The 15,175-nt window shown below is 37.2% G+C and overlaps 1 protein-coding gene across 3 annotated transcripts in view; it reads left to right on the top strand.

The window, feature by feature from the left end:
• The window catches only part of Ankfn1 (ankyrin repeat and fibronectin type III domain containing 1), a 406,041-nt gene that overhangs the window by 329,487 nt on the left and 61,379 nt on the right, over positions 1–15,175 (top strand). For all 3 annotated transcript variants that reach the window (XM_087202565.1, XM_004859789.3, XM_087202564.1), the window contains exons 8-12: positions 635–732; positions 2,750–2,840; positions 7,485–7,592; positions 14,578–14,677; positions 14,979–15,111. In XM_087202565.1, coding sequence (XP_087058691.1) covers positions 635–732; positions 2,750–2,840; positions 7,485–7,592; positions 14,578–14,677; positions 14,979–15,111 — 530 coding nt within the window. The remainder of the gene's footprint in view (positions 1–634; positions 733–2,749; positions 2,841–7,484; positions 7,593–14,577; positions 14,678–14,978; positions 15,112–15,175) is intronic.

The following is a 15,175-nucleotide window of genomic DNA, read 5'->3' as shown; positions in this document are numbered from 1 at the left end:
ATACAATGAACTGTTATATCCCTCAGTGTGAGTCTAACTATCCATACATGCACACATACACACACACACACACACACACACACACACAGTGTGTCTTTATATAGCAATGGCTGTGTGAGTAATACTGTATAATTATCATGCATCCTATAAGGACATTTCAGTCGAGGATGGAATAGATACATGTTACCCAGTAAAGTGACATCACAACTCACTTAATTTGTGTAAGTACATTCTTGTGATATTCACACAAGAATAAAATTGTCTGATGATGCAAACTCTCAGAACATGTCCCTGTCATCAAGAAATAGAACTGCATTTAATACAGATTATATCTCACATTAACAACATTAAAAATGTACATATACCATAATATAACATATCTATCAAGGTTCAAAAAACCCATAAGGCATATTAATGACTTCTGAATCATTACTTTTTTGGCTCCTCTTTTAAAAAATAATGGTGAACTTAGAAACTGACTTCACATCCCAAGGAGGATTGTTAGATGTGCTGGTATAAGGAAAGAGGCTTGCAAAAATCATCTTTGAGATGGGTTATATGCTAGAGTATCTATGGTGCTTCTTGACATTTGACTGAATTTTATTCTCTCCTCCCTCCGGCCCCATCCCTCCAGTGGAATGGAGTAAATCTAAAGACTTTTGTCCTTTGGCTGGAGAAATCATCATGGACAACCTGCACACCCTGAGATGCACAATCACAGGACTTATAACGGTAAATGTCCTCCTGGTGTACTTGCTAGCTCCTGTTGCTGATGTTTGCATGGAGATGTTGATAGCAAATGCCTACTCTGGAAGCAACAGTCAACACCCAGGCCTCTGGCAACAACTGCCACTCATTAAGCATGATATGTCTGGTATCCATAATCTGAATTTCACAAAGGAGTAAGCAGACAGCATGAACCACTTTGTAAGCTGCCATGTTCTAAAGAGACCAGAAAAAGACTAGCCTCATGAAAGCTTGAAAGCTGCTGCTTTCTGGATCACAGTCTAATCTAAAGGGGGATCAAAGGCTCTGAGAGATCCAATTTTGACTCTCTGTCTGATGGTAAAAATAACAGCCTCATCTAGTCCTCACCCCCACACCCTCAATTGAGATCAGTCGTCAATTGGAGTCACACAATTTCCTGAGAAAAATCCTTTTCCCTTGATTAAAAAGGGAAAAAAAATCTGTCTAAATCTGCTTTCACACAAAAAAAGAAACTATACATTGTGGAGCTACATTTCTCAGTAACCTAAAACAATTTAAACTGTAAATGAAAAACTAGAACAAACCATGTTTATTTATTTAACCAATCTAAATTCAAAGAGTAATTATTTGTGGAACTATGAATCATATGAACATGAGAAATACCAAAATCAAAAGCACCTAGTAAATTACTTCAAACTGGAACGAAACCTGTATGTCCTCAATTACAAAGCAAAAGATAAAAAATCCTTTTTAATCAAACTCTTTTTAAGGAGAACTTAAAACAATTTTTTGTTCAGTTTAAATAATATTCTAAAACCTTTATATGGAGAAAGTGAGAGGGAAAACTTTGCTGCTGTTATTTTCTTAAAGATTAGTGAATTAAAACAGTTATCTGTAAGATATAATCCTGAAACCTAGCATTGAAAAGCTGCATTGGGTTGCATCTTTCCAAGCTTGAACCAGCTTATTTAATAGAATTCTTGGTGTTTGGGTCATCACCAAGAATCCTGACTTTTAGTCCTAATCGCATGTCTACACCAGAGGCCAGAACTGTGGATTAGCAGAGCAAACAAGCCCCTGAGTGGGTGGCCCCCTGAGATGGTATCAGCAGAAGACTAATTCCAACCCTATGGCTCACATGATGGAACAGGGCCAGAAAGAACCCTAGGGAATTTCCATTGCTTAAAAGAAAAAGGGATATGGTGATAAAAATGGAAAACTCTCCAAAGACGGTTTCGCTAATATCTGAACTAATTTCTACAGGGATTAAGTTTTTCCACTTGGCCATCCAATAAGAGCAATGCAGACACTATACTAATCATATAAAAGCCTGAAAGTAGATTTACACTTCTACAAAATCCCTATAGCCTTGGGCTGCATAGAAACCCATTTTCAATATTAGAAAAAAAATTTAACTTCATAATATTGTTAAAGCCAATATTATTAAATCCCTAGCAAAGGCTCTGCAAAGATTTGTTATTTTTTTTAACTTCAAATACCATTTTACAATGTTTGCAAGCAATGTTTCTTCATATGCTGGCTTCTCCAAAGCCCCTTTGCATTCATTAGGAAAAAGAAAAAACCATCAAAGCAATAAGTAAAACCATAAAAAACACTTTAAAAGATTTTCAGCAAACAAAAACAGCTCCTGATTTCTTAATATCATAAAAAATGAAAGTATAAGCATTGTTTTAATAATGGCTGTAAAATTGATGTCATATCAAAGAATTAGCTTTTTTGAATGCTTGAACAGCTGAATGATGTTCATTTATTGCGGCATTATTTATTGTAGCACAAAATGGAAACAGTCCAATGTCCACCAATGAGAAACTGGCTAAATAAATTATGGCATTTGATACAGTGAAGTACTACACAGCCAGTAAAGGAATGAGGCAGGTTTTTAAAGCACTAACTTGAAAAGATATTTATTATAGCTTGTTAATTTTCTAAAGTAAGTTGATCAGCTAAAGCAAGATCTGTTTCTAGGGCAAAACTAATCAATTAAAATGCCTGATGTGTTATCTATTTCAATTCTTCACAGGGACAACAGTATTTCGTTCAAGTCTCGGCTTATAACATGAAAGGGTGGGGCCCTGCTCAGACCACGACACCCACCTGTGCCTCTCCTTCTAGTAAGTGGTTTCTACTCTCCAGCAGGTCAACAGACTCCGACTCCAAGCACCACTGCCATTCCCTTCTCCCACTGCTTGTAGTCCACAAGACCACAGGGCAGCATCTGGGCCACAAAATGAATGATTTCTTTGTAAATATGGTCACAGGAAGGCGGCTCACTGGAGGGGAAGGAGAGGGAATTTGGAACAAAAAAGGCCTGAACTTAATGGTCGTTATAGCTTTTTATCAAAGTTTCTCAGAAGTTACTAAAACTCACAGAGCTTCCAGTCAACATCTGCAGAGTGTATCTAGTCTTACTCTTTCCTAGGCCTTCATAAGAATGGAGTGGGGACTCTGTGGGAGTGGCTGGGCCAGAGTTCACAGTCCATTTTAGCCCTGGTCTTCCTTTCCTTGCCCTCAGAAGATACAAGGGGTACATCACATCTGTTACACAGAACAAAACCTAACAAATTTTATTAACCAGAAGCAAAGCTTTCCTATGAATAGGCACTCTGCAAAAAATATAATCTAGAACATTTATAGTGCTGACTGAAAAATTATTTGAAGCTTAATAATTTATTCCTGGTATGTTTGGTAACTATTATCCCGAAAATGTAATTAACCAGAGCAAACATTTCTAGACAGATAATATGATAGATTTGTCTTTGTAATGAGTCCACTGCTCTGGATTCTGTTTTTATCTTTTTTAAAAAGTCACTAATATGAAAGTTTAAAATGGTATTATATGCTTCTTGTGAGAGTAAAAACTACTATATCCTTTATGGAACACAGTGTGCCATATTGTATCAACTGTCTTAAGAAAATCTATTTCCTTTTACCCCATGATTACACACCTAGGACTCTAACCTAAGGAAACAGAGATGCAGATAAGCAATTATGTACAAAGATGTATACTGCAGCAGTAAATTGATAATAGTGAAATATCATGTGTCATGGGAAGAATTATTCAATATTAATTTAAAGCTAGGTATGATAAAAATATATTCATATTTATACTGTAGAACTAAACCCAACTACCACAATGGTACTTCATAAAGCCATTCATTGTGTGGAAGAAATTTCTACAGCATAAATTTTATGTAAAAAAAAAATGCAAATGGTGGGGGGTTTCCATGTATTGATTCACCTATAATTAGGAAGGGTGTGTCTGTATGTCTTGATAATTTTTACAGTTTTACAATGGACATTTGGGTTATGAGATTATAGGCTCTTTTAATATTCTATTTCATGGGTGTATAGAGTTTTTACATTTTATAACAATATCTAATATCAACTATGAATCCAATATCAACTATGAATGTATTATAGGCTTTCACTTATTTGGACATCTTTATTAGTGAAGATTTATCAGAAATGCAAATGAATTGCAAAATTAAGATACTAAGGGAACCACTCACATTGGGAGAGGAGAAAGTGTGTATTATTGGAGATGGAGAGACAGAAAGTATGAAGAAAAACACACAAATACTAGTCTCAGTTGACCTGAAAGTGAAGCAGGAGGGAACACACTCAAAATGCATATCCCATGCAATTTCTGATCTGCATATGGATGCATTTACTTTTAAAGGTCAGATGTTCAGGTTCAATAAACTGTAAATTCTATTCAGACATCATCTTATAACTGTCCAGAATGACAAGAACAGTTGTTCAGGACTTGGAGGAATCATTGATATATTGATAATTACCATTAAATAGCAATGCTTTCTCAAACAGTATATTTGATTAGTAGGTATAACTGACAAAGAAATGAAATCCTAACATATGGTGATACTTGTTGCAGACATGCCATATCACTTAGAAAGAACAATATAAAAATGCTCCCATTCTATGTATAAACAGAGTATGACATTGTGATGTAACATATATCAGTAGTCAGATATTTACTAGGGGACAATGTATTCTAACATGACAGAGTAATTGGAAATTTGGTAATATGTTCCAGTAAGCTATAAAACTTTTTATATTTTTACAAAAGGCCTTAATGTGTTTTTAAAGACTTATACGGTATGGTACATAATAAGAGAAAAGCACCCAGACAGGCTTGTCTGAGTTACGATCAGGAAAACCCTGATATGGCCGGTGAATGTAAGCTCTGCATTGTACTGCAGCTGAAGTGTCTCATTACCAGAACAGTGAACCGTATTATGTGGCACAATCTGCTCTTTTCCTACCATGCTAAGTTTACTCCTGTCAGATTCCTGATTTCTTAATATATTTTCAATTCTCTCCCTCATCCCTAAAGTCTCCTATTTTATGTAGTGATCAGAGCCTTCCAAACAGCTACCAGAAAAACTCATTCTTTCCAAAAACCTTTGCATCGTGTCTGGTGTTCACATGGGCTGCTATTTAGCATTAGCAATTTTCTAATGTATCGTAAAGTCATCAGCTCAAGCTTGCCCTTTGATGTAATAGGGCTCAGCTTTAAAAGCCAAGCCCATTTCATCTCCCCTTTCATTGGTGGCAGCATTAACACTCATTAGGATGTATTAGCATGTTCATGGCCATGTAGTCACCCAAGAGTCTTACTCCTTGCTCATCTTATCCACACTTCAGATGCATGCATCCACAAGAACAAACCAATAATGGCCTTTGGGGACCCAAGAAGGCAATTTTTATTCTTATTGTGCTGAGGTGAGGGGCACTACAACTAGTCAAAGAGCCACTGGGAGTTATTTCCCCAAATTTTTCCAAATTTCCCAGTAAAAATCCCTCCCTAGTCCAGCCTACTGGATACCATCACACTTCTTTTCCTGATACCCACCAAGAATCTAGTAAGTGTCTCCTAAGTGCCAGAATGGTGCTTTACTTACATTATTTCTTTTAAATCTCACATAACCTAAAAAAGAGATTTTTAAATCACACTGTTACCAAGAAGAAAAATGAAATAAAGAGAGATTAAGTCATGGTTCTTGCCCACAAGGAACAAATAGTCTACAAAAGGCACCTCTGCCAATTCTCTGTCTCCAGACTTGACCACACCTAAGCCCTGCCACTCAAACTCCACCCAAGATTCTGACCTTCCTTCCCAAAAGGAAAAAAAAAAATGTCCCTGATATAATGAAATGAGCATGACCACCCTATGGATGGTCACTAGACTATGTTACAAGCAAGACAGGATTGGAATGGTTGTCTCTGGGCCTCCATTTTCCAAAAGGTAAAATAGAGAACTATACATAGAAGAGAGTGAGAAGGAAAGGTAATTAGAAAATCTCTGAGGGCCCTATTTTCATAGGTGACCTGTTGACAGTGTAAAAAATTGTTTCCATAATGAATTGGCTTTACTCTAAGTTATTATTTATAAAATACCTGTCATGTAATAAGCATTGTGCCAGATACCTAATATACCTCTTTATTTAATTCTCATAAAAATCTGACAAGTAGATACTATCCTCGTTTTTCAAGTTAGGGAGTAGAGGCCCTGTTAATGTAAGCAGACAATGAGCCAGGACTGAGAAGACCTAGGATTCACACCCAGATGTCTCTGTCTCCAGAACCTGTGTTCTTCTTAAATGCACTTTATTCCTGGGCTTTGGATGAACCAAAATGAAATGTTCTTACCTGTCTTTAACAGGTATTACATATGCTTAAGTTTTTGAATGAAGAAGATTCCAAATTTTAAAATAAATCTGTTGGAGAGAGAACTTAAAACTTATTTAGCTAAAATTTAAGTCCAAGATACACTTGTGAACTAACGGGATTTTCTGTGGAAGAATGACTAATATTCTTAAAGAATGCATTTTAAGAAGCACTTTAAGTTTTTTGCATTTTAAAGGTTCAGAAAGGAAAATTGGAGGAGGGAAAATAGAGGAGAAAAGAGGTGGACAATGAAATGACTGACCTGCTGAAAAGAACTCAGAGTTGGAGACAGCAGAATTGCAATCTTGACATTAGTCCCATATGAGTTATTACTCTTGATATCATTATAGCCAAATGGAATGAAAATAGAAGGGGTAGAAAAAAATCTCAGTGGGTATTGCAATTTAAATTCGCCATGTAAGCTAATACTGTATATTTAGAGACTGAGCAGACAGGGTGGTTGGTGGCTCAGAGTATGTGCAGGGATCGCTGTGCCAGCTAACCAAAGCAGACATTCATTTGAGCAAAATGTAGATTTCCATTTCTTGGCATGTGACATAGGCTCTTTCCTTGGAAAGAAATGTCAATTTGGCCAAAAGTGTGAAACCTACAATAAAAGCATTGGGACTGTGGATTTCATCTAGTCTGCACATTCCCACCCTTTTCTTTCCTACTGTAGAAATCCAGTGGAGACTTGGGGTGCTGAGTGGAAAGGTGACCAGGGAACTGATTGGACATGGGACACTGACAAGGGGAGCAGGGCTGGGAGAGGAGAGACCGGACTCCTAGATTTTCTATTTTCTTTTGGCTTTCAATTACTATTTTCTCTTTCTCTAAAACCGCCCAACACAAGAAATCAACCACAATTACTGTTTTGCACAAGACTCTGAACAATGGCAGCTTCCAAATACTTGGCATTGCCTGCCAGCTCTGCGTGTGTTGGGTGCTCATCCATGGAGTCTGTGGATAGTATGCCTCCTGAGGCGAAACCTCAACTCCTGAGGCAGGGCAGGGAAGAGGCCTCCCCTGCTTTAAAATTTCCTCTGTTTGTTTCTTTTGTTCAATAGACTGGAAAGACTGTGATGACAGAGAGCCCAGACACAAGGGACAGAATGAAGTTCTGGAGAGTCTGCTGCAGCAGGTCCGAGCCCTTCATCAGCATTACAGTTGCCGGGGTAAGGATAAGAATCTGCACTGGGCCATGGCTGAGGTCTCCGTGGCGCCGGTAATTTTAGCAGTTTCCTAGCTGGGTCATACCTTCTCATTCATCAGGGGGAGAGAGATATTAATATTTGTACATCTGGAATCACTTTACAGCACTATCTTGCTTTAACCCTTCAGGAAAGCCTTCCCTCCCTTCCTTTCTTTTTCTCTCTCCTTCTCTCCATGATAACAGTTTTAAAATAAGCACAAGAAAAACAGCAGCTGCCATTTTTAGTTCCTTTCTGTTTGAATTGTCCCTTCGTGGGACTCTGTGATGCTGGGACTTCAGGGGATATTTACCCTTAACATTTTCACCCCCAAGGAAAATTCTTTCAGCATCCCTGAGGGAGTTGAAACAATTACAACAACAATAATAACAAGCCATCAGATCTATTTATAATATAGTTTACAAAGCAATTGCACATCAAGTATCTCCTTTTCATCCTCAGTTTGCCAGTTTTAGCTGGAGCTAAGGGACTTGCTCAAGGTCACAATGCCAGGGAAAGACAGAATCTTGACTCTGACCTGTTTCTGGCTCCAATTCCAGTCTTCCTGCCATCCCTCATTTCTGTCTTGCAGCCACGCATCAAGACTGGACACTGTACTTTAAACTTACTCTGAATTTTAGTCCTCCTCCCTTCCCTGCTTAGGGGAAAGTAGAGCACACCTCCTGTGGATTTTAGTTCATGGAACCCAGGGAATCGCTGAGACAGTTTTAAAAGCTGCTCCGCTGCTTAGGCTGTTCAGATGGGATGGCCTCAGATTTCTGATCTGGGTAATGATTCATGGAAGAGGCACTTGGTTTTATTTGCAGAATTAAAACCTCCATAAAGTTTCCATTTTTCCATGCTGCCTTCAGATCTTCAAATACATTGTACTCTCTAGATTTGGGGTACTGCTAGGTCTGCTGGGTAAGAAAGCCATGGTGGGAACTGAGGGATGCTATGCTAGCTGTGTTTGGACTAGGTCTAAATCATGCTTAGCATTAACAAAAAGTGTTCCCAATTACTGTATAGCTGTGACAACAGGGCCCTTCAGAAATGTTGGCTCTAGCTAGAAATGAGGACAAGTGTTTGCAAGACAGTAATGTTCTTCTAATGAGTGGCTCATTAAGAGATGTAAATATGTAAGCAGCTTGAGAAGGAAACCCAAGTGGGATTTTCATTCCCATATCTCTAGGAAGACTTTACCCAAGCCTGAACTATCGACATTCCACACTGACTGAAGTATCTGCAGTTTACAGTTACCCAGGACTCACTCTCACTGAACCAGGCTGGGCTCCTTTTTCTTCTGTCTCTCCATCACTCCCTTGCCTGTGGGATCCTGTATGGAAGCAAGGGTAATCAAGCAACTGGACAGATGATTCTTTGCAATTCAGAAACTACTTTGTGTTTGGTCCTTATCTGAGGGGAAAACCTAAAACTGCACATGAGAATGGGGGATTTTAAAAAATATATTTTCTGAGAGTTCAGAAGCACCCTCTATTACTATTGGATTGCTATATAATAATTAGGAAATGATTGCCTAGCCCATCCAATTATTTCTATAGTTTCCATTCAACTCCTGGCATCTACATGCTTTTCCTCACAGAAATTTAAATGTACACACAATGTTAAGAAAGATTTAAGTAAAGCCTAAGATAGAGCTTCCCAAAAAAGGAGGAGTATGTTTATATTAAAATATACTATGAACACTTACACGATACCCAAAGTGTGTTCCAAAAAACAACAGTCCGGGCCGGGGATTTAGCTCAGTGGTTCCGCCGCCTGCCTCGCAAGCCAGGCGCCTGCCTCAAAAGCACAAGGACCTGAGTTCGATCCCCAGTACCAAAACAAAAAACAACAACAACAACAAAGAACAATAGTCCTACAAGATGCTCAGCTGTAAGTGGTTCTCTTGTGAGTAAGTTTAGGAAATAATTCATTCTTCATCCCTCTCTTGGAATTGTAAAATAAAAACTAGAATACTAAAGACTCTAATAAAGAGACATCGTCAATTTGGTTAAGGAAGCATTTTTTAAATTTCTTTAGCCATATAAAATTTTTATAGAATTAGTATTCCAAGGCACAAACTTTGGGAAATCCTGACCTATTATCTGTCAAGATAAAATAAATTAGCTCACACACAAAAAATAAATTAGCTTCACACACAAAAAAAGGAATAATTCTAAAATGAATTAATGCAACTCTAAGTTTAAAAAGATAAAGTAAAATAGTGTATTTCTCACAGAAAACTATAAAATTGTTATTTAAGCTCTTCAACTACATTAAGCCAGGCCTGCTGGCGCATGCCTGTAATCCCAGCTACTCAGGAAGCTGAGGCAAGAAAATCATGAGTTCAAGGCCAATTTGTGCAATTTAATGACTTAACAAGACCCTGTCTCAAAATTTAAAATGGCAAAGGACATAGCTCAGTACTCTGGGTTCGATATCACCAGTACCGCAAAAATAAATAAATAAATAAACAAACAAACAAACAAACAGGCAACTGCGTTGAAATACAATGTGATTTATTGAAGACATATGCCTTTATAAATTTTACAATTAGAAAAAATAACTATTTAAAGTCCTATTTCTCCTATTTATTAGCTGTATCTCCTTGGAGAAAGTATTTCACCTCTGTGAGCTACAACTTCTTCACCAAAAAAAAAAAATCAGGATAATAATATCTACCTTGTTTGGTGCCAGGTACCACAACAGTAATAGAACTTTGTTGTTTTCTGGGTTTTGTTAATTTTCTTTTCTTTCTTTCTTTCTTTTTTTTTTTTAATTCTTTTTTTGGTGCCGGGGATTGATCTTGGGTCCTTGCGCTTGTGAAGCAGGCAGCGGAACCACTGAGCTAAATTCCCAGCCCTCTTTCTTTTTTTTTTTTTAATGGAGTGTAATGGATGTCTCTATAATTTTGTTTAGATGACTGCAGAACCTGGGAAGGCTGTTGCTGCTATTGGTGCATAGCATACTATAATTGTATGCATATATATATATATATTTATATATATATAATCAGTTTTGGGAAACTTTCTCTGTGCTGTAAAGTTTGGAAAAGTTATCCCAGTTTACCATGTTGAGTTGGCATTGTAGAAAAATTAACAGCTATACTTGTCTAGAAACATTAAACTTATTTTTTTCCATTTGGACAGACATAACACACCATATTAAGTATGTAAGGTCTTATCTATGTGGATTTGGTTACAGAAACTAATAAAGTATTCTCTAAAGAATGAAAAAATATCTAACTTGCAGTGTTGTTATGTGGATTAAGTTAGATAATGGATTACACTTGCCTGACTCAGTATAAGCCTCTTAAAAACCTTAGCTTCTTTTTCTTCCATTGTTCTTCCAAATGAGAATTTGGGCCAATTTCCATCCTCAGTGCTCTGTTAGTGATACATATATACTCTAGAATTAAAGTGTAATCAATGACTCCACTGAATATATAGCATATTCTAAATACAGAAACATTAATAAAATATCTCTTCTCTCACCAAACCCCTAGATAGACAATATCAAAACCCATATAATTATCTGCATTTTGACCAAAGAACTAGCCACAGCTAATTTACATACTCAGTATTGGGATGACAACTAAAGGGAAATATCAACGAACTTCACTGTTCACACAATTCATGCCCTTGACATAATGAATTATAAAGCCAGTTGTTTTCACCAAAACAGTGTCCTATAGGACTGAATTTCAACTATCATCCAGTTATTCAGCTTGCAAGATAACATTAACAGAAATACTGCCTATTATGTGTCAGGTGCCAGACATACCAATATGAACAAAATAAACTCCCTATGCTCTAAGCATTTACTATGCAGTTGTAATAATCTCCAGACTCCTCTCCACTTTTATCGATCTTCTGTCAATATAATCAGATACATTGGGTATTGTTTCAACTGCACCTTCCTGAGTAACTGTCATGGAGCATCTGCCCTGCTCCATCTAGACAGGTGACTGTTGCCTTCATGCCTTGCACACAGCTGTCACCCTGTGGTTGCTTTTCACCACAAAATTGAGGATTCTTCTTATAATTTCCCAATATTGGTGTCTTTCTTTTTGCATCTCATGTCTTCCTCCTTCTTCAGTTGGTCCCTGATTGTGATAGAGTCTTTCCTCTTGCAGTTTCCTGAGAGAGTGCACAGCAGCTTATTATATGTCTAAAGAGATGTTATTTTATTTAATATTTATTCAGGGTCTGGACAAGTAAAGAATTCTCAGTGGAAATAATGTTCCTTCCAATTTTGAGGGTGTTGCTTGATGTCTTCTAGCTTCTACTGCTGAGGAGTCTGACGCCATTTTGACTCCAGAAGTTCTAATTTCTTTCTTTCTCTCTCTCTCTCTCTCTCTCTCTCTCTCTTTCTCCATCCCTCCCTCCCTCCCTGGAAGGTTTTCAGTTTTCTTTTTATCACAATATTCTACAATTTCCTCTGTGATATGTTATCTGTTGTCTGTTTTACTGGGTACTTGGCAAGTCCTTTTCAATATAGAAGTCTGTACCCTTCTATTGTGGGACATTTTTAAAGTTATTTCTTTATTCTTTTCCTCTCCTCTGTCATAATAAACGCCTATTATTCAGATGTTTGATCACCTACTAGTCCTTTAATTTTTTATTTTTCCTTGTTCCTTCTATTTTCCATCTTCATCTCCTTTTACTCCACTTACTTGGAGACTCTTCAACTATATTTTCTAACTCTTCCACTGGATTTTTAAGTTTTGAAAACATTTTTAATTCTCAATGCTCTCTTTGTTCTATGATTGGTTCTTTAGATAGATGCCTATGCTCTTAAGATGAAATATCTTAACTCTCAGAATATTAATGATAGACGTTTATTTATTTTGATATTTTTTTCAGTGTAATCTTTCCTCTGTGTTGTTCTTCTGCTTATTTGTATTTCATGTTTGATGTACTTTTCATACGCCTAGTGATGCTTAGATATTTTCTCAGATTTAAGAGAAATCAACAGTCTTTGGGGAGCCCAGTTCACATGGATAAAGCAATTTATGGCCTTCACTACAGGGTGAACTGGAACTAGCATTTTATTGGGAAATCCCCAATGTCAGAATCTTTGGGTGTATTCTCTGAGGCTAGCCAAATTCTACATGGAAGTTTCTTCTAGTGTATAAGTTTGCTACCAGTGTTTGGAGAACCCAATAAGAAAAAGTGTTATGTATGGAAATTTTCATTTAGTCCATCTGTTTTTGATACGGTACCACCACCATCATTACTTCATTTCCTACCTCCCACTCCAGAGACCCGGGTGGTGGTGGTTGTTGTTGTTGTTGTTGTTGTTGTTATTGTTCATTTGTTTTATTTTCTTTAGAAGGTCTTGTTTTGTTATGGGTTTTGGTTGGTTTTGAATTGTTTTATTTGTTTTTCCTTCCCAGAGAATAAGCCATTGGCTTTCACCTAGAGTGGGGAAGTAGTGCAGTAGGGGAGGAAACCTAGAAATATCACTCCTTTTTAAATAGATTTCAATAAATCTTTCAGATTTTTGCACCATGTACACCCTCCACTTCCAGCAGCCCATGGTGTTCATTGGGTGAATCAGATTACTTCTCAGTTTTCTCTACTGCTGGTTTAGGCTTCATCTTTCTCAAATCTGCTAAATCCATCTGTCCATCTGCTTTCCAGCTACCAAAATTTATTTGTGTTTCTCTTCTTCCCCATCGACATGTCTTTATAGACTTATGTTGTTCCCTGAACCTGTACTCTGGTTTTAGCCAGGTTTATGGTGAGAATAGTAAACAGTGAATATGTTTACTATGGAACATTTAACCGGAAGTCCCACCAGCATCATTTTCAAGCAGCCAAATTCATGTTCAAGTTAGGGAAAAAAATCTTTTTCTTTTTTCCAGCAATAGTCATTACCGGCACAAGCTTGAAACTGGCATGAATGCTTGTGTCTTGTCAGCTACTCTTATAGATCACAGGCAGAATTCTATTGGGCCTCAACCATGGGCCATCTGCCCAGGTTTCTATACCTAACAGCAGTGATATGAGCCCTGTTCTCAGCCACAGTGGCAAGTCTGTCTGAAGTTTCATGATGACACCAACAACCTCAGCTTCCCTTCATGACACAGAACATAAGAGTTGAAATCAGTGATCATTCAGTCCAGCTCCATTGATTGCAGGGACTACGACAGGAGTCTAGGAATTCTACTACTTTTATTAGTGAGAGTTCCTGGTTGTAAACAGAAGAGTTGAACAGAAGCAAGGGATGAACTGTTTACTATTATGGCTAAAGAGGAGTCTACATCATAGCAACCCCCCCATAAAAATATTCACTAAATGAATGTCTCAAGTTTTCCTGACTTTGCAAACTTGGACAATCTGTTTCATTCCTCAGTTTCAGTTTCTTCTCTGGATAATGAGCATGATAATCATATTATCCCTACAACTATGTTTGTAGGCCAACATACATACTAGAAAAAAATGCCCCAGAATTCTAGTAGTGGTTGTACAAAGTGATGTGATAATATTGGTGGAGTTTTGTTCTTTTTTTCCTTCGTGCCTGAGACTTTCTATAATATGCTTATATTAATTTTATAATGAAAATAATTTAATAGAATATGTAGACTAACCAGGGGAACTTGGCAGCACTGAGAACTGTGTGACTATTAAAAGGCAATTGAGGGAAGGAAAAGGAGGGTAAAAGAATTGCTTCCATTTTTTTTTTTGTCCTTTTTGATAAATCACTCAACCTAAGAGTATCGATAAAACATCTAAGTTGTTTCCCTTGGAATTATTAATATTACTCATCTCCAACATTTTTGAGGAGTTGTTCATTAACTGAGTTAACCACTAGCATCTTAAGGTATCAGAGCTTCTTCTACAAATGAATGAGCTGAATCCCACCTGAAACTGATGAATGATACTGAGGGGACAGGGGTAGGAAAGCAGGAAGGAAAGAAAAAGGATCTGTCAAATTAAATTTACATTTTTTTCTGTTCTAGAAAGTTCAAAATTACAAACCGCAGGCCGCAAGCAGTCAGTATCAAGAAGCCTGAAACACCTATTCCATTCTTCAAACAAGTTTGTGAAGACCTTAAAACGGTGGGTCCTATATAGTTTTTCCAGGAAGTGTTAACTTCTCGGGAATTAGTTGGTTTTGATTCTGAGTGGAAACTTGGTAGAAATTTCTTTTTTATTAAAGGAATGCATCCTGAGAATCTGGGCAAAACAGTAATTTCTCTGAGTTCTAGCCAGTGAACTCGTGATACAAGGCAGGAATATGTTTCTAGGTATATTTTAAATTTATGTTTTTTACATCCAAAAAATTGGTTTTTTTCCAGGACTCAAGTTTGGAAGAGGAAACAGTTGAGGACAATTTTTAAATTTTGTTTTATCTTTCTAGGGGACTCTACATAGCCGTTGTATTTTACTACAAAGACAATATGTTAGTCACAAATGAAGATCAAATACCAATCGTTGAGATAGATGACTCTCACACCAGTTCCATTACACAAGATTTTCTGTGGTTCACCAAGGTATACTAAGTTCTGAGTTTCATTTTTCCCCACTTGGTACCGATCTTACTGCACATAAATCTAT

Source organism: Heterocephalus glaber, unplaced genomic scaffold (assembly GCF_053883595.1).
Source record: "Heterocephalus glaber isolate CG9 unplaced genomic scaffold, H.glaber_assembly_v1.0 deba00001773, whole genome shotgun sequence".
Classification (NCBI taxonomy): Eukaryota; Metazoa; Chordata; class Mammalia; order Rodentia; family Bathyergidae; genus Heterocephalus; species Heterocephalus glaber.
The sequence above is the reverse complement of the archived record's forward strand: the minus strand, read 5'-3'. Positions and strand labels throughout refer to the sequence as shown.